Consider the following 23,433-nt stretch of genomic DNA (forward strand, 5'->3'; position numbering starts at 1 on the left):
TGTTCAATCATAAAAACAGTTCAGTTGTGAATGTACAAACACATCAGCTTTTGGAAGTAAAACTCAGCAAAAGCAATATACATATATATATATATGTATTGGATAATCCTCTTCTGCAATGAGAAAAAGTAAAGCCATATGATTGCTAAGCTGTTTATTTGTAATCTGAGGGGAAAAAATGGTGTCCTAGGCCTATGGATAACTTACCAAAAAGGAACTCAGGTGGTCTCGGACAGTTTCCAGTTCCTGAGGAACTGTCAGAGACTGCTGACTCCAGAACTCAAGTCGCTCTTTTGCAGATTGTAACCAGTGTGTCAGTTCAGTTGATTCACTTTGATACCTGTAAAAATGTTCACAGAAAACTAAAACAGTCATTGCCACTTCTTGCTTCCAAAAGATTAGTCTCCTCCATGTGTTAGAAGAAAATACCCTATATCAGATTTTTAAAAAACAGATTTTTTCTTTCTCTTATCAAATTTCAGAAAAGTATGATTTAATTTTTATGAAAAGTAAGGTACCAGGCTGTTCATATTTTAACCATTACATCCACGATTCCTACCAGTGACTTCTTTTTACCTTTTAGGAAAAACTAAGTCTAATGAAGAACCATTAACTAGTCCATCAACCTATTCAGAGGAGCTGTAACTATGTCCCAACCCATATCACACAATCACTTTTTCTGCTTTCCATGAGAAGGCTCAGTCTTTCAAAACCTTTCACGTTTGTTATCTCAGATCAGAAATTTAACTTTTTTTTTCTCAGAAACTATTTCCACATCATTCCATATGCTAAGTAAATGTTGGAATGAGAATGCATTTACATAAACATTATATACATAATCATTTTGTGTACCTTTCTTGAAAGGCTAGCGAGCCAACAAGACAGAGACATAGAGAAATCTTGCACATCTCTTAGAGAGTGCATTTCAAAAGTAGTATTTGTACATTGCTACAGGCAGTTGAATGTTCCCACCCCAACATACAATGACACAGAACCCCAAGAACCCAGCAATGGAAATACCAGATTGTGCTGAGGCTACTCATGCTATTTAACAAAGAATACGCCCCTTCTCACCACTGGAAAGGGGGCTTCTAATTTAGTTGTCTTCTCACTTCTTCCCAATGACTGTTATCAAGTATATATTTTATCGTACATAAGAGAATATGATAGCACTTGTACGGAATAGAAGTAGGATATTTAGTGTAGTTGAACCACCATATGCATTTCCAAGAACTGTCCTTTAAATGTGGAATATAAAAGTTCTGGGTTCAGAACAACTTTGAGTTCAACAGTGTAATTAAAGAAGCTTATACTGTTCACTATTCACTATTATACTATTCACTGTACAAGCATTTAAGGATGAGAGAGCACTGGAACAGGTTGCCCAGAGAGGCTGTGGAATCTCCTTCTCTGGAGCTATTCAAAACATGCTGGGATACTTCCCTGTGCTACCTAATCTGTAAAACCTGCTTTAGAAGGGGAGTTGGACTCTATGATCTCAAGAGGTCTCATCCAACCCTATGATTCTGTGATTACCTTGTCCAGTGCTTCAGTATTGTCTCCAGCCTGTGAAGTTCCTTGTTAACCTTGCTGGTGTTACTTAGCCAGTGCTCTCCCAGTTGGTTCAGCTGACTTTCAAGATCTGAGCAGCTAACAGAAAAAAGTAGCCTTTTCCCATCATCCAGCACCTGGTATAATTTAGGCTGATATTCAGTCAGGTTAGATCTCAGATGCTGTAATGACAGAGGAGAGAAAGTTAGTTCTGCAAGTTTATACTGCTTTCTCAATATTCCATTTTCTTTTATTGCATTTTGAAGCATGTCCAATGTTATCACTGCACATCATATTTTTTTTCCCCTCTCTAGAACTCACTGAAACCCATCAAGCAGATCTCATTAATTTTAAATCTAAATGTTGCCACAAAGAGCAGAAAAAAGAAGTATTAAAACTTACTTAATAGTAGAATCCAAGAATTGTGATTTAAGTAACCTGATTTATGAAACTGACAAGGCAAAGAAAAGAGGAAAACACAAACAATGCCTAGCACTAAACAAAACCAATACCAATAGTTAATAACTGCTCCCACACAATATATTGCTTAAGTTCTCCTTGTAGCATTAAAAAAGCAGAAAGCTGTCTGGTAAAAAAAGTATATATAGTAAATTCAGATTAGAAAAGAATGGAAAGTAAATCTGCAAGAAAAACATGTCAGAAATCTTTCTGAAAACAAAACAAGAATATCCAAAGTACTTTGTATACTACAAGGCACAAAAAAAGCACCGGATCAGAACTCTCATTCTGAGAACAGACTGAAAAAAAACAGGATGTGGTATAAAAAATCTGTATTTAAACTACTAGCTGTTATTGCAGGTGAGAAAGAGGAAGATAACTCAAGGAAGTGCAGGCTGACTAGCTTCATCTTGCTCTCTAGAAGGACTGTGGACTTCATTTCCAAGAACAAAAAGGAGGAAAAAAGCAATCAGGAATACTCAGTATGGACTGGCTAACTTGACTACCTTCTCTGACAAAATTACTCTGTGGATGAAACTGACTTCAATGTGGCCTTTGATACTGTCTCCCACAGCACCCTCCTCTGGAAGCCGAGAGCGAAGGCTGGAGTAATGTTCCACGACTTATACTGATGGATTCAAAAAGTAGTGATCAAAGGCTTAACATTTGGCTGGCAGTCAGTAATCAGTAAAGTACTCCAAGGATTGTTGATAGTGGAGTTCATACATTTTCAACATCTTAGGTAATGGCACAGATGATAGTAGAGGGCATTCTCATGATAAATTTGTGGATGGCACTAATATATTGGGAGTGATTGATACGTTCACAAAAAAAAAAAAAAAAAAGGTAGACTCAAGAGTCCAGAGGTACTTTGATAAAATTGAAATCTCAATAAGGCAGGAACCAGAGAATGTTCAAAATGAAATGGAAATTCTGCACCTTGGGCAGAATAACATTCTTTCTAAGTACATGCTATGATGGGAACCAGCTGGTATTTTTAGCCATGCATCTATCATAATGATTACATCACTAATGCAGCAAACCACAGCACTGGCATACATTAGTAGGAGTGTGGTCAGCAGACTTATGTTATTTCATTATCCTATCTATATGCTGCTGGTAAAACCATATCTAGCGTATTCAATTTTGCCCTGTCCTCAACTCTCACCAAATTCAAGAAGAAACTGGTCCAGGTCTTTCGGAGAGCTACTAAGACATTTAGGGACCTGTAGCACACCTTTACAAGGAGACTTGGGGAGGTATGTTTGTTTTATGTTGGCAAATAGAAGACTAAAGTCTAGTCTAACAAAGGCCAATAACTATTTGGAGTAGCATTAAAAATACAATGGTAATAAATGCTTCTTAGTAGTGACACACAACATAAGAAGGATAATGGTCACAGGGTGCAAGTTGGAAGGTTTAGATTGGATGTCACATGTTTTTTTTTCCAGTAGAAAGTAGTGCAGCACTGCAACTGGCCCTTAGCCTAGCTGTAGGATCTCCATCCTTGAAGGTCTCTGAAGTCTTATTTGATCCAACCCATTCCCAACTGTCCTTCCAACTGGACTCCAGCTAGAATCATTACAGAGGTCCCCTTCCATCAAACTTTTCCATTAGGAGTAACTACAAAGTACCTGAAAAAGTTTAATCCGTTCTGTGAGCTTGTCTTCCGTCTCTTCCACCAAACCAACAGCAGGAATGTTACCTTCGACAGACTCCAGTTGTCTGGTAAGTTCCTGGTAAGCTTCATCCAGATGCATCCAAGTCTGTACGTATAAATATCTGAGTGTCTATACTTTTTATTCCCGAGTAAATTTTAAATATATTACTTGCATTCTCACTCTCAAATACTATAGCTGCACTGTTGTGAATGTACAGAAACAGCAGTAAAAATGTTTTTAAAATCTACAGTAAGACACCATCTCTGCATCAAGCATAGCTTTTGGTCAGAACACACCTGTCACATAAAGCTAAGCAGTTCTTTCACATTCAGAGGAACTCAATTTGTGTCACCTGAAGTTCTCAATACAAAATCACATGCTGTCCGTTAGTCCCCTGTATGTACAAGTAGGATTGACATCCATCAATTCAGTTCAGGAACAGAAAACCACTGTAGGATATCCTGGTAGTAGATTATGATGGACATACAGAAAAGAACAAAGGAATTATTACCTCTAGAATGTATTCCAGCTCCACACCTCGTTTATGTGCCAGCTTTAATACAGTTGAAGCTTGTGCGATTAATTCTGAATGTGATTGAGTTTCCTTTAAAAGGGCAAAACTACTCATCTTTCTAAAGAGTGTCTCTGTCAGGATCATGTGAGACTCCAACCCTGAAAATATTCCTGATGGAGAAGGGGCAAAGAGAAAAAAAGAAGGAAAGTGCAATTTTTCTTCATAACCACTAGAACAACAACCAAAGACAACAGCATTACAATCGAGTATCGGCAGATAGAGAATTGTGAATTTTTTCCTCCAATAACAATTCACAAAATCCAACACATAATACAAACAGGAAAATTGCCTTTTTATAAAAAGAAAGAGGTTATTCTTTACATGCAAATTCAATACTCTAATTCTATAAACAAAAATAGCTTAAATCAGATATACACCATTTAAAAATTCTGCTACAACAAAAAAAGAATTGCTGTGCCTAGTCTTACTATATTTTGTGGATGTTATTAGCAAACTTAAATTTCCACTGGAAAAAAAAATTGAGTGAGAGATGAAATTGCTATGAAGCATGACAGCAGAAGAATAGGAAGTTGTTTTTAAAATGGAGGAACAACTATAATACAACCAGATTTACCTGCAACAGAGCATCTGAAAGTCATTTGGTCAGAACAGTTCATTAATTACAATTTAAAATAGAGTAATTTTAATGTATCTTGATTTAACACTAGCTCACAATTCAGAAAAGGCCCTGAACAGTCAGGAACTAATGACTAGCAATTTACTGTATACGGCCTTACAGTCATTCTCAGTATTGAAATAAGCCACAGTTTCTTACCTTGTGCTTGTCAAGTAGTGATTGAACCTCCTCCTTAGAAGCAACAATCATTTTCTGGTCACCATCCATCTTTTCTTGGCCTGTTTCTACCAGGTCAGCCAGGTCCTGCAAAGCCCGCTCATACTGCCTCTTAAGAGCCAGATTCTGGTTCAGGTCACTCCGTCTGGATCCAATTATCATCATCACCTCATCATACATATCCTTGGGGGCAAAAAGCATCAGTGATGATCCTTATTTCTTACCTTATTTGTCTACATAACAGCCACTTCTCTGTCACTGTATTCTATTTCTCTCAACACTAGCATAGTAATAATTATTCATAGATCAAAAAGAGTATGCAGATACACCGACTTAAATGGTAAATTTTAATTGGCATTTGAAGAGACAAAAAGTAAGAAGCACCTGCAACTATTTCAGGTGCATGTAGGGAACAAAGATTGCAAAATCCCAAAGAATAAGTAGCGAAGGAGTAAGAGTCCTCTAAAACCAGACAAGTGTGGCTGCTGTACACTGAAGATGCTTCTTATGTTCTGCTTCTTATAATGTAGTGTGTTGTACTGACCCCATCACGGCTACACAGAGCACAAGAATCTCACAGTCAGGCTTGTCTTCATCTCCTGCTTCAGCACAGGAAGAGATCTGTGCTGTAGCAATTTATTGTTAGCAAGCAAGGTACATACTACCTAGAGAAAAAAAACAAACTAAGCCCAAAAGAGTAATTGAACAGAACAGTGGAGAAAAGTGTAGTATATACCTTCACAGTGTGCCTATACTGTCAAATGCAAAATGAGCCAGTTGGAACAACAAGTTCCTGTTGCTATTTGTCAACTTGCATACATCAACTACAGAAGTGAGACCAGCATACTGATGTTTTCCTTCACTTGAGCAAGACTATTTAACTATTTTGGTTTTGAGAATTATATTCTCAGAACATATGTTTGATTGTGAAGATAAGACTAGAGTCACATTGGGCAGTCTTATCCAAGGCAAGGCATACAGAAATCAAGAAAATAAAATATTTCTAAGACCATCCAGAGCTAGAACAAAATACCCACATTGGGACGGCTGCCCTCAATCGCAGGTTAAGGAGAGAACTGTGCAAAGCACAATGGTACAAAAGCAATGGGAAGGCTTTTTTAAAAACTGAGGTAAAGGGGATTGGGGTACCTACAAATAACATGACAAGGAAAATAAGCAGAAGGCTCTAGGAACAAAAGGATAAAAAAGAAACGGGTTAAAAATACCCTTTAAACCAATATTTTATCATTCATCTTTTGTTGAGATCACAGCATTGTTAGTTTTTATTTATGTTCCGTTTTCATCTGTTCTCTTTTCTTTAAAATTATTATGCCATTATAAAAAGTAAAATTCAGTCATAATCTTTCACTTTCCTAGTGAAAACACTTCATGAACGTGCTCAAAAGGAGATTCAACAGCCTTAAAAAATCTGCATCAATTTGCACTTAAGTGGTAGGACACGGGATATTTGAAAACGTGTGCATGAACGAGAGAATTTTTAGTTTAGCATTAGGGGGACTTTTGTGAAAACAGAGCATTTCCAGTTTCAGGTCACAGTTGACATCCCCCCTTCTTATCCTACCTGCCCCCATCTCTCCCTCACTGTAGCTTTATTTTAAAATGACTGTTGTGAGACAGAGCTTAATACCAGATCAATAGAGTGATGAAAACAGGGCTCAATTTTCAAACCAAAATATATGTTTTATATGATAAACTTTGTCCTTGTGAACAGAGACTCGGCAAGAGCAGAAAATAAACATTGTTGGTTTTTTTTGGTTTTTTTTTTTGGGGGGGGGGGGGGGGGGGGGGGGGGGGGGGGGGGGGGGGGGGGGGGGGGGGGGGGGGGGGGGGGGGGGGGGGGGGTTTTGTATATTGTTTATGATTCTAATTGATAATATTGATGTTAGACAAACTTGTAAAAGCTGAAGTAGAAAAGCGATCGATTCATATGAAAATGTTTTAAATACACATTCCTCCAAATACTTTCTGAGGCAACAAAAAGACAAAATACTGATACCCTTCATATAAACATACAGCTCTAAGGTGAAACTTATGAACCTTACCTGTAGCTTAGATAGCTCTTGTGCAGAAGGCCTGGTCTATTTGTAGCTTATCTACACTCTTCTTTTAATTCATTGATTCCAGCATCTAATTCCTTCAAACTTTCTTCTGCCTGCATTATGACCTGTATTTGAAAATTACATCATTTATTTGAATGTCTAATAATGAAACCGTAGCTGCCAGACATGAACATTCTTTGTTGTTTTCTCTGCCTGAAGTATTCATCAGTTCTTTTCATATGATGAATCTGATGAAGTTTCAGAGGATAGTATGAAGTGTTAATGTTAAGTTGGAAGGGAAGCTGTTTGTTTGTTTCTTTTTAAACAAAATACAATGCGGTTTTTTATTATTATTATTTCTCAATCACAAGCTGTTTATACTCTTTTATAAAAAATCTTTCTGTGAAGTTCCTGTTATTAATTATATAGTTTAGGCACAAAAGGACTGTTCTAACACCATCATAGAGTATTCTTTGTATTAGTAATTTTTCCTGTCACAACTGAGCACCAAGCAAACAACCATCACAGCAAGAATCCTGCATGACAGCAAAAGAGCTTTGCACTGTTACTTTAGAGGACCAGAGTAGGGCTAAAAATTTACAGTCAAAGAAAAGGAGTTGTACACTCCCTTTTGCACTTGGGAAGCTATAGCTAAAGCACACAGGTTGGTGTTTACAAGTATACATAGGTGATAATTCAATTTTCTTTTTCTTCAATGGAAGCAGAAAGCAAAACAAGCTTTTTCAAAGTAAGAAGTTTCTGTTGAATTCATGCATGTAAGTAAAAAATGTATAACAGACCCTTGTTAAGGTCTCTTCTGAAAGGAAGTTATCCTTCTTTCAAGTAATGTATGCATAACCCCTTTAACTGGAGATACAGAAATATATTTTGTGTTTCTTTTCATTTATATACATACATACAAATAAACTATTGCAAATACGTTATACGAACTCATACACTTTCCCATACAAAGCATCTCTAGCATCCATTTACACTTTAAATAGAAAGTTTACACCTTATTTATCTTGTCAAATAGAAGACAGTTGGTAATACCTGAATTTGTTCTGTTTCCGGTTTCTCAGCTGCCTCTGCTAGTTTCTGTAGAACCAAGTATTTGCTGTCAGCTAGTGAAGTAAACAGGAGTTTCAGGTCATTCTAAGGGAGACATCAACAACAAAAAATTATAGTGAAGCACTGCCAAAAAACAATTTAAAAATATTCTAAGTTCCAAAACTTTTAAAGCATTACAATGCTACAATATCAGTGCTAATGCAATAAAAACTATTCAAAATGGGAGGCATCGTAATTATCCAAGGCAAAAAAGTGCCACATTTCTCAAAGTACCTAACTAGATATAAATGAGCAAAAAGCTAAAGCAACTACTACTCCAAACATAACCCGTGAACACACTTCTGCTTTTCCTTCCAGTGAGTCAGATAGTTTTATTTAACAGAAATGTTACTCCTCTAGTAGTAGTTTATTCAACCGCATATGCCCGCAAACAAGCTATGTTATAGTTTCCTAAGACAAGCTGTTGCAAACTTGAGCAAACAAAACAACACAGTAAACAAGGCTTCCACACATTACAGGGTTAACTACAAATTACAACTTTTACCAAGTTACAATTATAACTATTATTATTATTATTATTATTATTATTATTATTATTGCCATATATTCATTCCAACCAAACTCCTAATATGGATAAAATAGAAAAGAAAAAGTTGTGATTATAAGACTTTCAGCATTATAAGGGTGGGCACTGTTGAATTTTTTTTTGCTGTAATTCAATTGTAAAACAATATTGGAGGCTTTATGTTTTAAGAATAAGAAAGAAGATCTGTAAATGCATACATTTCTTCACTTTTTCTGTCTTGACATATAATTTCTCATAGAGTAATGGCACAGTGTAATAGTGGTCAGAAAGGCAGGAATCAGTATTGCTTTTATTTATCTCAGCTAATAAAAACTCTGTACTCTATCATATGTGACATCACAAAACTTCAGAGTGGAACTCTAATTCAAATTATTGAATTAATTTTCAGAAAATCCTGTGAAAACTTGTGTTTCTTCTTGATATCAAAATTCTCTTTGCATTTGAGAGTCACATTCTTTATGCTCACATTCTACACGTAACCTTGTTAATTCCTTCAGATGGACATCATACCTTGAAGGTCATTATTTCCTGAGCCTTTCTTTCATCTGATGGCTTCTCTTGGTTACTACTGACTCCAGTAAGGGTAAGTCTTCTCAGGAGACAATCCAAAGTGGTCTTCTATAACCCTCCCTATTATCACCATTTCTCAGGAAATATCTGAGTAAATAAATTCTTGTTCTTATCCATTTCTCTGTTATGTCTTTGATTTCTTTGGCAAGAGACTGATGTTGAAGAAAACATTGACAATTAGACATTCTAGAAAGGAATCAAATATACTGTCAAAAACCACAGTCAATTTTGCCAGTGAGGTAGTAATATTTTAAAATTGTTAAAGACAAAGTTATGCAGCTGACAATATAATTTCTGACAATAAGAACAAGATTATCCTGCCTAAACTAATCCCTCCTTCTGAATAAAGGGCTCAGAAAAAAGCCCTTTAGAAAAGAAAATACGTAGCTTCTGCTTCCGTCAACTGCTGCATGAAAAAGCTTCTCTCTCTGTCTCAACTCTCATGTTGATAAGTTTGTACTCTTTTTAAATCCCACAGCTTTCCTCCCCTTTGTTTAAATTAATTTCAGTTTCAAAAGTGTGGGTGTCTGCTAATACTAAGAAAGAAATAAATAGGGAAAAAAATAGAGACAGAAGTCTGAGTTTAATTCTTTTCTGACCAGGCAAAATTTAGGTCAGATTGCTGCTTTCTAAAACATTATCTATGTGCTCAATAAAGTTACTTCTAAAAGCAGCAGTATATTGCAACTACAAAGAGATTACAGTGACAAGTTACTTAAACAGGCTTCTAAAACTTTCTTTCTAAACCGCAACATAAAATGCTGCCATCACTGGCAATTAAAAGAAAGTCCAATTCATGGATTCTTTACCTCCTGTTTGCAGAGGTATGTTTCTGTTTCTTCCTCTGGCAGCAGAGCTGTAGCAACAAATACCTGTTCTTCCACACCATCTAGCCATAAGGAGGTAGATGCAACTCCATTATACAGCTTCTGTTCAAGATGTAGACTCTCCTTCTCCACCCGTCCAGCCTGCATTAAAAAAAAAAAAAAAAAAAAACAAACCAAAAACCAAACAGAGAAAAAGTACAAGATCCTCTTTCTAACTTGGAAATGAGTAGATTTCCTGTTGGGAGCTAGGAGTTCTCACTATAAAGTGTGTTCTGCTGTAAAACCAATGTGAAGACAGTTGAAATGTTACCTCAGATGACACATCTTCAAAGGCCTGATTTAGTTCAACCAATACTGGTGACACAGACGACTTCTCCTCATTCCTGTCCATTCTCCTTATACAAAGGCAGTCCAGAAATCAGTCTATTTGGTCTGCTATAGAGCTGCTGAGAGAGAAATATTAATCAGGACTGTTTCTATAGCATATAGGGCACAAAATTCAGCTATACAGATTTCTACTTTCTGACTGTGGATACAAAATAATGGCCCAAACGTGACTGTTTCATCATGAATACTTTGTATAAAAAGACTAATCAACAAGAGATTCAATTGAAGTGCAAGATAAGTACCTGCATTTTATTTTAAATAATTGTTATCCAACGAATACAAGACATTTATATCGTTGCAATTTGATTTTAATATCATATAAAGAATTTTGGGACTTTTAACAGTAAAATACAGGATGTACATTTGTTCATTTCTTGTACCCACCTCATTCAATTAATCCCTGTTTCTTTTCAGTAAAAAATCTGTGGCCGAAATCACTTGGTTCTTTATCAAATACCAACAATTGTCAAAGAAAAAAAATTAACTAATAACTTCAAACTGAAAGTATCAGTTTTTTTCCTAAGTTGTCACCAGAGTTCCAGCAATTTTAGAAGGACAATTTGTTACAGAATTGTCCTGAATTACATATGAAGATCAAAATCTTGTCTAAGCCCTTCTCCTTAAAATCACTGAACAAAAGCAATGCTAGTGGCAATATCTAAAAGTTTTTTAAGAATGACCCAAAAAGAAAACGTTCCGTATTCCTTACTTTATCAGCATCAGCTTAATGCATTTGCTACGCACATGCTATAACTTATGTTGTGGTAACTCCTTTCAGGGAGAAGAAACTCGAGGAGAATTAAAAATAATTACCAGTTGCTCTTGTTCCAGAGTTTTCTGGAGAAGCTTCTGCTTGGTATTGAATTTGTGGTTCAGGCTTTCCCATTTTATCTTCAGCTGTTGTTCAGGTGATGATTTTCTCACCTTCCAAGCACAGTTCCTTCAGAGAGCTTCTCAGGCTTCTCACTGTAATGGGGAATACACAACAAGTTTCAACAAATACAAAAGTTATAATACTGTAAGGTGCTTATTTCCACTTTCAGTTCAGAAATTCATACATTAAAGTTAAATGCTACTTTTTAAATCTTTTCCTTGTATTTGTTTGTTTCTCTGGGTATTAAGATAAGGCTGGTTGTTAACAGGAAGTTGTTCTTGGCAGATGAAGTAAAATGTATTTTCTAATATGCTGTTTTAAAGCTGCAATTACCCTGATTAAATCAGAACCCACAAAACAAGCTGAGAATTATACTGCATTGAAATGCAACCTTTAAAACAAGTTTTACTTCAGTGCTTGAAATAAAAAAATATTTTATCCAGCTCCTTCCTCCTCTCCCCTCCTGACATGCAAGAAAAACTTTGATATTTAGTACGGGACAAGCATAAGAGTTTACCTTTAGTAAACAGTGAATTAAGTTGAACATTTTCAGTTTGATTACTTTTTTCTATAATATAATATCAAGTCACAGAGGGAAGCCTCAGATAGAGGGAGATTCAAGTTAAGGTACTTTCTAATATTATAAGAAGAAAACACATTGAATTATTGAAAATGACTGAGGAAAATAATAAGTCCATTCTCCATGCTTAAGTCTTGGTTCTGCTGCCTCATGAACCACCTTCACGTTCAAGACTTTGGTACTGAAATCAAGGAAAAATTAAAACTGAAGGGTTGACAGCTCTTCAATTCTCAAGCTGATAATCTTCATTCAGCTTTCCTCTTCCCAAGATCTGGCCCCTCCTGCTCCCTCAAGGTCCGCATTGACAAGCGGCAGTAAGCAGCTATTTTTTTTCCACCTCCTCTAAAGCAGAGATGAGACTTTTAAAGACAATTACTTCCCTGGGAATGGTTAATTGTGCAAGAAAATCTAGAGCAGAGATGAAATTCAAAATACATAGGGCTAGCAAAAAGAAGAACATTCTCTAACTCAAGGCAAAATAAAGTTAAGCAATGAGTATCTCATCTGCGAATATTTGGTTACAATGACAAAATAACAATTTTGTTCTTGTCTATTTTTCACATAGGTATCAGCTACTATTCACATACCAATGCTGGACCAGAAAAGCGATAGTAACTAATCTACTGCTTGTCTAATGAATCCTAATAATTTGCAATTTTAACATGCTTCTTGATAGAAAAAGGAATTTCTAAATGCTGAAAAAATCTATTAGCACAAAACAGTTTATGTTACTGTATTATCAGAACCTCTCAATTATAAAGCAGGACTCCTATCCTAGGTGACGTATAAAAACAACAGAACAAATATTAGAGAATTATATATGCAAGAGGGACACAGAAAAACACGTTAAAACATACCTTATACATAAGCCTTCTGGAATACCTTGCTGCGTTAGGATTTCTTCTCCACGGCATGCTACTGACCGGAGCAAATTCTTCTGCTCTTCTAGCTCTTGTTCCAGCTCCTAACATAGCAAACAAACCTCAAACAGATTGCTTCTGCCTTGGAAATATAGCCAAGAAAAGACAGCTGAACTATTTCTTAAACAGATTAAGTGACCACCTAAACTAGTACAAAATCTCTCACCCAGGGAGACAGAAAAATTGGATACATAAGCTGAAGTTGATTGTTGAACTAACTGACTAATGTCCTACAGTGAGAATGCCTGTGCATCACGCAAAATAATATAATCGTATGATGTGTGTATTTGTTGCTATTATAAAGACAGTATTAATACTTTGAATAAATACCATCATCTCCTTACAGTAGCTTAAAGAACTAATTAAATTTAATTATTCTGATACACATGGAAGTACAGAGTGAGTAAATGAGTTGACCGTAATCATACAGAATGTCTAGACTCTCTAGCTGTTACAGACGTAACAGATGCACAATTAAAGGAACAGTGGACAAGGAACAGTGTAAAGAAGAATATTTCAGTGGAAAAACTAATAAGAATGTCTCAAGTATATTGTTAAATATAAGTTAAAGATGGGAGTAAAATGCAAAACACCAACTTTCTGTTGCTGTAGAGTGCTCTGCTGTTGCTGTGATCGAGTAGTCCTTGCTTGTGCCAGCCATTCTTGGACACTGGACTTTGTGAGGAAACCAAATCTAGATTGCTCTCCTCCTTTTCTTGTAGTGATCCCTGCTTTAAGAAAAAGAAATAGCTTTAAAAAAAAACGAACTCTTGTATTGGTTGCAGCTCACCATCTGAAAATTACATGTACGGTCATCTTCCAACACTCAAATTCTGAAGTGAGTTATGCTTTCAGATTTCTGACCTTCACTACAATGAAAGGATGCTGTTTATCATTCTGGTCAAAATTTATTTATCAGTAAGTACAGAACTATATCTGTGGTTGGCAGAAAAGCAGAGAAGCAGTTAATGGTTTATTATAGGACATAAACAAGGACAAGTATACGAGTAAGAAGGTAAGAGAGGAAAAGCACAACGTGTTATATCAGAAAATTAAGAAGAAAAGACCCTTTACACTTCTATCAATATTTTTCTAACATGAGTGATTACACAAGCCTTCTGCATGAGCACAGCAAAAGAGAAACACACAGCTTAGGATTTCCAAAAAGTGATTTGTTAACTCCTTCAATTCTGAAATCCATGTTGGCTGTAAATTTACATTAGTTTAAATGCCAGTGTGATTAAGTGTAGGATTTCAACACGTCAGACCTATTGATAGAGACAAACCTGTAGGTCTAAGGTCTAGCCTCATAAATCAACACATGTGCCTGGATATGTTTAATGCTATTCTCAGCACACAATTACTATTGAGTTTGCACTTTTTTTTTTTTTCCAAAGCTTCAAGAGCTAAAGCCAGAGCTTATTTCCACTCCCATTTTGTTAATGCACCTCATTTTTTGTAGGATTCACATACCACCTATGTTTCATTCTAAACAGAAAAAGTGCACTTAATGGTTCAGACACTACAGCACGCTCTTTGAAAATATAACATGCTTAACCTTCGAGAGCCTTTGTCTCAAATGAGGCAGAGACCAGCAGGGTGGAGGTGTCTGAGGAAATTCTCTTACCTTACTTGGTGGTCTTTACAGTAATAACTGTGATGGACCTCTGCCACTGGCGTTTCTGGCACTGGGCACTTTAACAGCAGAACTGTGCCAAGTATGTAGTAGTTAAGTACAAGATTTTGTTTTTGGGAGACAATGGACTTGAAACTCCATGTAGACTTAACAGGACTGAGTAGGGGATATAAACTGTAAAGGGAGCAAAATAACTAAGCATGTTTGTAGAGCTGAAAAAGAGCCATTAGCCTGACATAACTTTGTTTCACTAAGGATTCAGTTTATGGGTGATTGATTCAGTTCTGTGGGTAAACTGTGATTGTTTGCCTCCTAGAAAACAGTTTCTAAAAAACTGATGTGAGTGGAATGTAACAGCAGCATATACGGGCTATTAGATTAGGGAAATAAAATATTCACTGAGTGATAAAGAGAATCTACTTTTTTAAATCTAATTTAAGTAAATGTTAAAAGGAGACAATAATTCTATTTTATCCTATGTACTCCAGGGACAACTCCTATTCAACTGATAAATTCCTTTAGAGAATGGTCCCTAGTTTTACATTGCATTTAGGCTGATTGATTGGCTTCTCTTAGATTTGAATCTTCTCACCTCTGAAGAAGGTTTTAAAGCTAGAGTATTATACTTTCATTATGATAAACCATAGTCCTGCCGTTCCTACAGTAGTAAAGAGTACAAAAGGGTTGCAGCTTTGTGGATATAATGAGGTTCTGCAAATATGCTATTATATGTACTTCTTAGCCCAAAATTATTATGAAAACACGGTTATAATTAATTGTACAACCACAGAATACACACACTTGCATTTTCACTTACTTCTGTCTGAGGGGCCAAAATTAATTTTCCTTTAAAAAGTCAGGGAAATAAATGGTTCAAACTGTCTTTCCTAGGAGTTTCTACTGTAACATAGGAATAACTGGCAATTCCCTAAAGAAAATGGTGATGAAAGGGATAATTTAAAGGAGCTCTGCATTGTACTAACTTGCATCAGACATACTACTTTCTTTGTGAAAATTATGTTGCCTTCACCACCACCCTCACACTTTGTTATAAAAAATAAAATCAAACTTTTTTTTTGTTTTAAATTCATGATCCTGTTTTTTTTGTTTGTTTGTTTTGTTTTTTTTGGTTGGTTGGTTTTTGTTTGTTCTTTAATAAGAAGTGTATTTTTATTGTTAGATGTTAGAAGATAACAGTACAAGGCAATGTTACGTATATCTTTCAAAGTACTTGAAAAACGTTGCATTTGGAATCAGTGCAGCCTGGAACACTCCTACTTCTGCATGTTCCTGATGATTTTCCCTGCTTTATTCTACGAATATGATTTTAAGACTTTTTTCAGATCATTAATGACAGTCACTCATAAGGAAAGCTAAAATTGTTAAATTACAGAATCTTACATTGCTTACTAAAAAGCCTTTTGCTACAGGAATAACAAATTTGAAGAAATTCTGCTTGAAGGAAAATATAGCTTGGTCTTTACTATACTCTGGTCTTGTAATGCAACTTGAGACCATTTCCTGTGCGCAGGCTTGTTATGCTTCTGGGAAATTACAAGGCTATAGCATATCTAAAGAAAAGTGTATGTTTCTTATATGCATGGCCAACGATGCTGTTATCATGTAATGTATTTCACAGTTAATGACAGCTAGGAATTAGAGTTAGTTTTTTGTTTGTTGTTTTCCTCTCTCTCTCATGCTCAGAGGCTCACTCCATAAGAAATATAATAAGATAAAATAATAAATAAATAATAAAAGTAATGAAATAAAAAATAATAATATAAGAAATACCTTATTGTTTGGAAAAAAAAAAGCAGAACACTGTAAAAGAAGGGCTAGAATTCAGGAAGACAAGCTGCATTGTATATTCTAGCTGACTGAGAAATAATTATGTTTAATTCAATACCCTCTTCTGATTCAGCAAGAACTTCCCGTTTGAAAATGTAGGTGTTTCACTGTCCACATCTATTTTCTTCCATAATCCCTAGGTGAAGTCTAAAAATTTCTTGCAATTTAAAAGGAAATTTTGCATGCATGCGGTATTTTAAATGAGTCACAGTCTGCATTTGGGAATTATTTTGTTACTATTATAGATATTTGAAAAACATCAAAAAATCTGTTTTATAAGTTTAAGTAAGTTAAATCACACCATCATATTTTAAAATACAGCAGCAAAAGTCATTTTAACTGCATGTAATATATCTGAATTCAGTATTATATTCCCACATGCCACTGACAACATTTTTCACTCACCTAAATATATGTAAGAATAACTTAACATTGAAGATTGGGGCAAACATCTTCTTTGTGTCCCTCAGAACAGATACTGTTCTTGGGGCAAAATATTAAGCATATTGTGTATTGCCTCAATCTTAGAAGCAATAACAATAAACACCTATTTTTTCCTTATTTTTTGTTTGTCTGTTTGTTTCCTTGGTTTTGCTCAAGCTATCTCCTACTTTACAGTTACCCAACTGCTCTGGACTAAAAATAGTTCTTAGCACATTAAGTGACTTTTCAAGCTAACCTCTCAGTAGAATTTAATCTGCATTACAAGCCAGAAATCTTTGAAGCTTATCACGTTTAATTTGCACAGCAAAGCCCAGAGAAGAAGTAAACGAAAAGGGGGGGAGGGGGGGGGGGGGGGCAATGGGTGTGCCACAACAGAGCAAGCAAATTCAAAACCAGGAAGTCACATTACACAGCTGGGTTTCATGCATGCATTCACTTCTCCACATGCTAATTTAACCTGAAGAGTGACTAAAACAACTGTTAAATAAAATTAACCAGTTGCAATAAGCAAACCAATGCTTCTCAGAATAGAAACATGGGATAAGATTGAGGTTCTGTGTAACGATGTCACTGAGTATTAGCCATATTTAAAGGCCTTTCATTACTTGATGTTATCTGTAGTGTCATGCACAATGCATACATGGAAGCATGTGTTCAGGATTTTTTTTCTGTTGTGGTGAGGGATCCTGCCCTAGTGAACATGCAATCTAAAGTAACTTTCAACAGGAATGGAGTATATTCAGACCAAACCAATCATCTAGCTAGTTTATAATTGTCTTTTAAAGGCAGACAGTGAAGCTCAATAGCCTCACCATGAAGCAGTGCTTGAAATGATAAGCTAAATTTTGCTAGGCAGTACCTTATTTTAGAGTGTAATACCATTTACTAATTAAAGATGAATAGCTCAAAATAAATCAGTAGAGTATTTTCACTCCTTTTCCCCACTGCATAATACTGTCATGGTATCCCTCAAACTCCTGCCCACTGGGACAATTGCAACAAGCCACTTACCTGAATGTTGATCTGTTTATCATGGAGAACTTTCTGCAGCTCCAGAAGACTGCCCTTCAGTGTCCTGAGCTTCAAAGCCAGCTGCTCTGCCTCATCCTTAGTATGAGCTTTCCCTTCCATAAGCAAGTTCTCGTTGTGCACAGAAAGCTCTGATAAGGCCACCACCTTCTGCTCTATTTCAACCAGCATGTTCTGCAGCAGCAAAAACAAAGAAGCAAATTCATACATTTTCCAGCATCTCACTTTTTCTGGCAAGGAGACCTGTGGCCTATCTCACCTGCTGCAAAGTTAACAGCAAGTCAGTTTTTCGCTACTTTTCTTTCCAGTCCCTTTCAAAGTCCTTATGAAAACATCTTAAAACATTTGCATTTGTCATTTTTGTTTGCAGCCTTTTTTCAAAATTGGTAACTGAAGAGTTGAGTTATTTGAAACATAAGATTTGTTGCAGATGAGACGCTATTTATTTTCACATTAGTGGTAAATGGTGGCTAAGATGATAGTCTGACATCCATAATGTCAAGGAACAGAGCACGCACAGAGTTACTTCTTTCCTCTTCTTCCATGTGCATTTAGTGAAATGCTTCCTACCGCCTCCTCTGTGTTGCTCTGGCAGCATTGATAAGCTTCTCTTCTCGCTGTTTGCTCTTTCTGATTGGTGCATGATGGACTTAAGGATTTCTGAATAATCCTCTTTAGTCTAAAGAGAGACTTAAAGTGACAAATCTCTGGCATGTTTATTCTCAAAAGCTACTTTCTTGTTGTTCCATTAACCATTCACGTATTACAGACATGGTGCATATTTTAATCTTCCAAACTCAAAGCTTATACTTGCTCAAAAACCTAGACTGATATCAGTTTGTTTCCACTGTTCACTCAAGAAATGATATAGGATAAGATATGCAGTCTTTAAAATCTGGGAAAAAAATATAGGACTTTAAAAAAAACTTACAGTATCAAGATTTTAAAAAACAGCAAAAAAACAGTAGTATTAACTCTTTCCATAGTCATGTTTCCTAGAGATTATGTTTTAAAAAAATATTATTGCTTTGTTCAAATTCACAGGTATATAGAGTGAAGAGGGGTCCTTAGCCTCCATCTGCTTTTTCTCTGTCTTATAATTTTAACAACAATGTTTATACAGTTCTAAACTTCGCTTCGCTTTAAAAATGGAAAATCTCCATTAATTTGTGAATTTGGATGACACGGTTTCAAATCTTTTCAGTGAAAGTATATGCAGTTGACTCACTACTGCAGCAAGATTTTCCTCAGTTGTTTTGGTAGTGTGTTGATTAACATTAAAATCATAGAAATAATAACTACAGATGACTAATCTTTAATTTGAGGTCTGGGTAGGAATCACTCCTAAAGAAAGCACAGCACTGACCCAGACACCAAGGCTAGTGGGAATGTGTTCTTCAGCAGGAAAAAAGGAGCAGGAAAGTACACTGCAGGTGTTTTCACATGTATCAAGTGAGCTGTTCAGCATCACCAAGAGGAGCAAAAACAGTACGACAAATACATGGCCTTTAAAGCAAAACAAACAACACCTCTGAAAACTACTGCGTTTCAAACATTCTGATCACCTGAATTTCTTGTTTTCCTACTGTTATGCTAACACATGCTTTCTAAATCACTGTTTGCAATCTTCGATAAGAAATGAAGAAGCCTTTTATTTCACAAATAATTGATGAAACCAACAGAATATATATGGGGTGCTGAGGAGTTCAGAAACTTTCCCCCAGTAATATACTGGCTCACTCCACTTGGTAATGGTCTTAATGTTAATGTTCCATTGTTCACCTATCAAGTCATGCCCTCCCTCTTTATCTAAGCACTACAGGACTAATAATTTTACCTGACAATCCACCAACTGAGCTTCCATATCCATAGGTTCCTCAGCAGTAACCAGAGCAGTGTCCAGCGTTGCACGGGTATTGAGTAGCCAGTGGTCAAGCTCATCAGCTTCACAGCGGTACCTCTGAAGAGCCTGTTCTTGTCGCTGTTCTTCCAGTTGCTCACTTAGTTTTTCCTAGAGGTATAAATCATAGCATTTTTTCTTTTTTACATTTTAAGAGCAATACACCCTAACAACCACTTTAATTTTTTGTGCCTCCTTCACTCCCATCTCTCACAATTTCTACATTGTATTTTTTAAGCCATGAGAAGCATTTTCTTTTGTAAGTTGAAAACTTCACAAGATATTACTGAACATGTTTTTTATGACTTAAATTCCATTTCAGGTAAGTCAGCATCCCACAGCCCAGACTCTGTGACTCTCATCTGTCAGATATGGATTTGAAAACTTGTAGAATGGCTGGTCCCAGAGGTTGGTGATCTGTGACACAGTCTGGTTGATGTCAAGTAACTAGTTGTGTACCCTAGGGATCAAAACTGGATTAAGTCCTGTTTAACATCTTCATAGATGATCTGTCTGATGAATGAAAGTATACTCCAAGTGTGTCTGCCCAAAACAAAACCGTGAGGAATGGCTGATAACATCAGAGGATCGCATCCAGAGGGACCTCAACAGGCTGGAGAAAGTACCTGACAAGAACTTCCTGGAGTTCAACAAGGAGAAGAGCAAAGCCCCACAGGCTGGGGAGGGATAACCCCATGCTGCACTACATGCTGGGGACTGATCAGCTGGAAAGCAGCTTTGCAGAAAAGGACCCAGAGGTCTTACTGAACCCCAAGTTGAATGTAAACCAACAACATGCAAAGAGAGCTAACGGTAAGTTGGGCCACATTAGCAGCTGTGTTGCCTGAAGATTGAGGGAAGCAATCCTATTCCTCCACTCAGCACTGGTGAGGCCACAGCTATTGTGTCCTCTTCTGTACTTCAGCACAAAGGAGTTATGGAGCTATTGGATAGAGAAGAGGGGATTTCAGCAATAAGATACAACTAGAATGAGACAGAAGATATTTAGATGTATCAGATAGCATGTGATCTGAGTATGACAGAAGTGGTGTGCAATGAGGGGTGGAGATTGTACTGGATTTGGCAGGGATGGAGTTAACTTTCTTCATAGCAGTCTGTACAGTGCTGATTTGTATTTATGACTAAAACAACGTTGATAATACACCAATGGGTGTTTGGCTGCTGGCCAGGGTCAACCCACCACACTTCTGTTCACAAGCCCACTTGACAGATCTGAGCTAAAACATCCTGCTTTTAAAAGAAACCTTCCAATCTACTTTAGTAAAGTACACATGCAGTATGAAAATGCAGGCCTATATATGCAGGGTAAAATCCTCACAAAGGAAAGCATCTGTACAGGTTTTCTGATTGCCCAATTTTTATTGGGAAAATTATTAGAAAATTTGAGTAATTTAAAGAATAATGCTAGTTAAGAAGTATCCCAGGTAATTAAGGATTGAAAGTTCTCAAAATTTGGTTATTTACATCAGCTCCACAGAGGAAAAAAAAAATAATAATTTTGCTAATCCACAACCTCAACAGCAAACTGTTTTCATTTCTTGTTCTAGCTGTATTTCCAAATCCTTGAAACTTCCTGCAAGATTTTGTCCGTGAAATCAGAGCTATATAAAATAGACATTAAATTACTGAGTATTGGCTACATACCATATTTCTCCTTCTTAGCCAAGAATATTGGAGTATACTTCTGCTAATGTATTAAGATAACTGCAAGAATCCTAATCATATTTAGGTGTAGTATTTGACAGTTGTCTTACAGTTATTCACCACCTTCTGCTAAGTGCCGTCAGGATTATGTATGGAGCACAAGCTACAAACAGTAACATCCCTATTCTACTTTGAGCTCCTTAATTTAAAAAAAAAAAACAAGACATTTTTCTTCTGAGAAGGAAATTTCTACAGTACAGGAAAGATATTTCCTAAGGATATGTTCATTGCCTCAAGTTACTGCACAGGACTAATGCAGCTGATACACCCCATGACTCCTCTGTAAACCAGGTAAATCTACAGAGCCAACTGTCAGCCTCTCTTCAAGAATCTGTTGACAATAGAAATTATAAAGGCAGCAGTTGCTGCATTTATGATTTCACTGTTTCTATTCTTAGAAATACAGCAGAAAATCTGCCTTGCAGCATTCACAGTAACCAGCCTATACCAAGCTTTAGCATGAATGCATTTTCTCACCAGTATAATACACACACCTGTTGCTTAATACACAGCAACATTCCTACATGTAGTAATTGGGAAAAAAAGAAAAAAAATGAAAAAACCCACAACTTTTGTACCGAAGATAAAGAAATAAAGGGGTATATCTTCCATTATAATAGTTTGTGTGCAAATTATTCAGAAGGTAAGCACAGACAACAATGCAGCAATGCAGCAGTTTGGAAGAGGTATTATTTTGAGGTTTTAACTTTCCCCCTTCTCTTGTCTCCCAGCTTAGACAAGTGACTGCTCAAAAGTTTCAGCTTTAATGTAGATAACCACTTTTTCTACTTGCAGTCCATCACTTCTTATAAACAAGTAATACCAAGAAAATAAAGCACCTATTGAGAAAATGTGGAAGAAGATATTAAATAAAAAAAAATATATCCATAATGAATTTCCAAGTTCCATCTAATTACTTTATGAAGAAGAAATGGCGTAAGAAGATTAGTAATATACTAGTGAAAGTAATTGCGAGAATGAAAATGAGATCTTTTAATGAGGAACATTCAATGGTGACTAAGGTCTTTGGTCAAAAACAGCCCACAAATGCAATACAAAAGTGATGCTTCTAGAGTTTTTTGGTACCTCTAATAGCTGCCTTTTTCCTGATGCCTTCATTCGAATTGTAGCCATTCGCTCTGCCAAGACCGTGAGAGTGGACTGCAATGCCAACTGGTCCGCAGCTTCTGCATCCAGTGATTCTGAAACCAGCTCCTCTGCTAATGATGTCTGAAGCTCAGTGATTTCTTCTTGCAACATTAGAATCTCATCCATCAAAGCCTATTTCAAAATGAGAGCAAATAAACTGTTTGTTTCACTTAGCAGAGAGAAGAAGGTATCTAAGGATGCGTATCTTTAATATAAAAGGCAAAGGAGCATGAGGAATACAACATAGTATAACATATCATTGTTGGATTTTATTACTTATCTCAAATTTCAAACGTATTGCTAGAAGGAATTTTGGAAATACTATACATACAAGTTTGCCCTCCCAGCAAGATTTCTGGAGGGTATTCAAGTAGATACAGTCAAGATAATGAACGAGTGAGTGAGAGAGAAACACACCAGTATGAGTTGATTTCCAGGCAGAAGTTTACTAACTAGACAAATAACTTTCAAGAATATCCACAAACATCCAGAGATGAACTCCATGAAATTCCTACCATTGTTTTTAGCCTAGACATATCTAAGAAAGCATGCTGCATTACCAATCTCTTAGAGCAAGTAGTTTACTTTCACGTCTGTAAACACACTTGATGCTCAGGACATCATGCAGTGCTGCAAAAGCCAAAGGTTACCCTTTAAAAGTCACAGGGCTGGTACTGAAGAGCAAACTGGCCCCATCAGACAGTTCTGAGCTATGAGAATGCTTAGATGGTTACAACTTCAGTGTATGTCTCATTGCTGATTGATTACTTGATAAAGAACTATTGAGAT

The 23,433-nt window shown here is 36.3% G+C and overlaps 1 protein-coding gene across 1 annotated transcript in view; it reads right to left on the reverse strand.

Annotated features, from left to right (window-relative positions):
- Positions 1–23,433, reverse strand: part of SYNE1 (spectrin repeat containing, nuclear envelope 1) — a 250,326-nt gene that overhangs the window by 75,355 nt on the left and 151,538 nt on the right. The window contains 22 exon segments of the mRNA XM_040697338.2: positions 208–340; positions 1,537–1,733; positions 3,645–3,776; positions 4,183–4,355; positions 5,011–5,221; positions 7,102–7,131; positions 7,133–7,165; positions 7,167–7,223; positions 8,152–8,253; positions 9,266–9,447; positions 9,450–9,477; positions 10,135–10,293; positions 10,463–10,531; positions 10,533–10,598; positions 11,353–11,466; positions 11,469–11,505; positions 12,851–12,957; positions 13,511–13,584; positions 13,587–13,641; positions 17,853–18,044; positions 19,708–19,881; positions 22,582–22,776. Coding sequence (XP_040553272.1) covers positions 208–340; positions 1,537–1,733; positions 3,645–3,776; positions 4,183–4,355; positions 5,011–5,221; positions 7,102–7,131; positions 7,133–7,165; positions 7,167–7,223; positions 8,152–8,253; positions 9,266–9,447; positions 9,450–9,477; positions 10,135–10,293; positions 10,463–10,531; positions 10,533–10,598; positions 11,353–11,466; positions 11,469–11,505; positions 12,851–12,957; positions 13,511–13,584; positions 13,587–13,641; positions 17,853–18,044; positions 19,708–19,881; positions 22,582–22,776 — 2,520 coding nt within the window.

The sequence above is a fragment of the Gallus gallus genome, chromosome 3 (genome assembly GCF_016699485.2).
Source record: "Gallus gallus isolate bGalGal1 chromosome 3, bGalGal1.mat.broiler.GRCg7b, whole genome shotgun sequence".
Classification (NCBI taxonomy): Eukaryota; Metazoa; Chordata; class Aves; order Galliformes; family Phasianidae; genus Gallus; species Gallus gallus.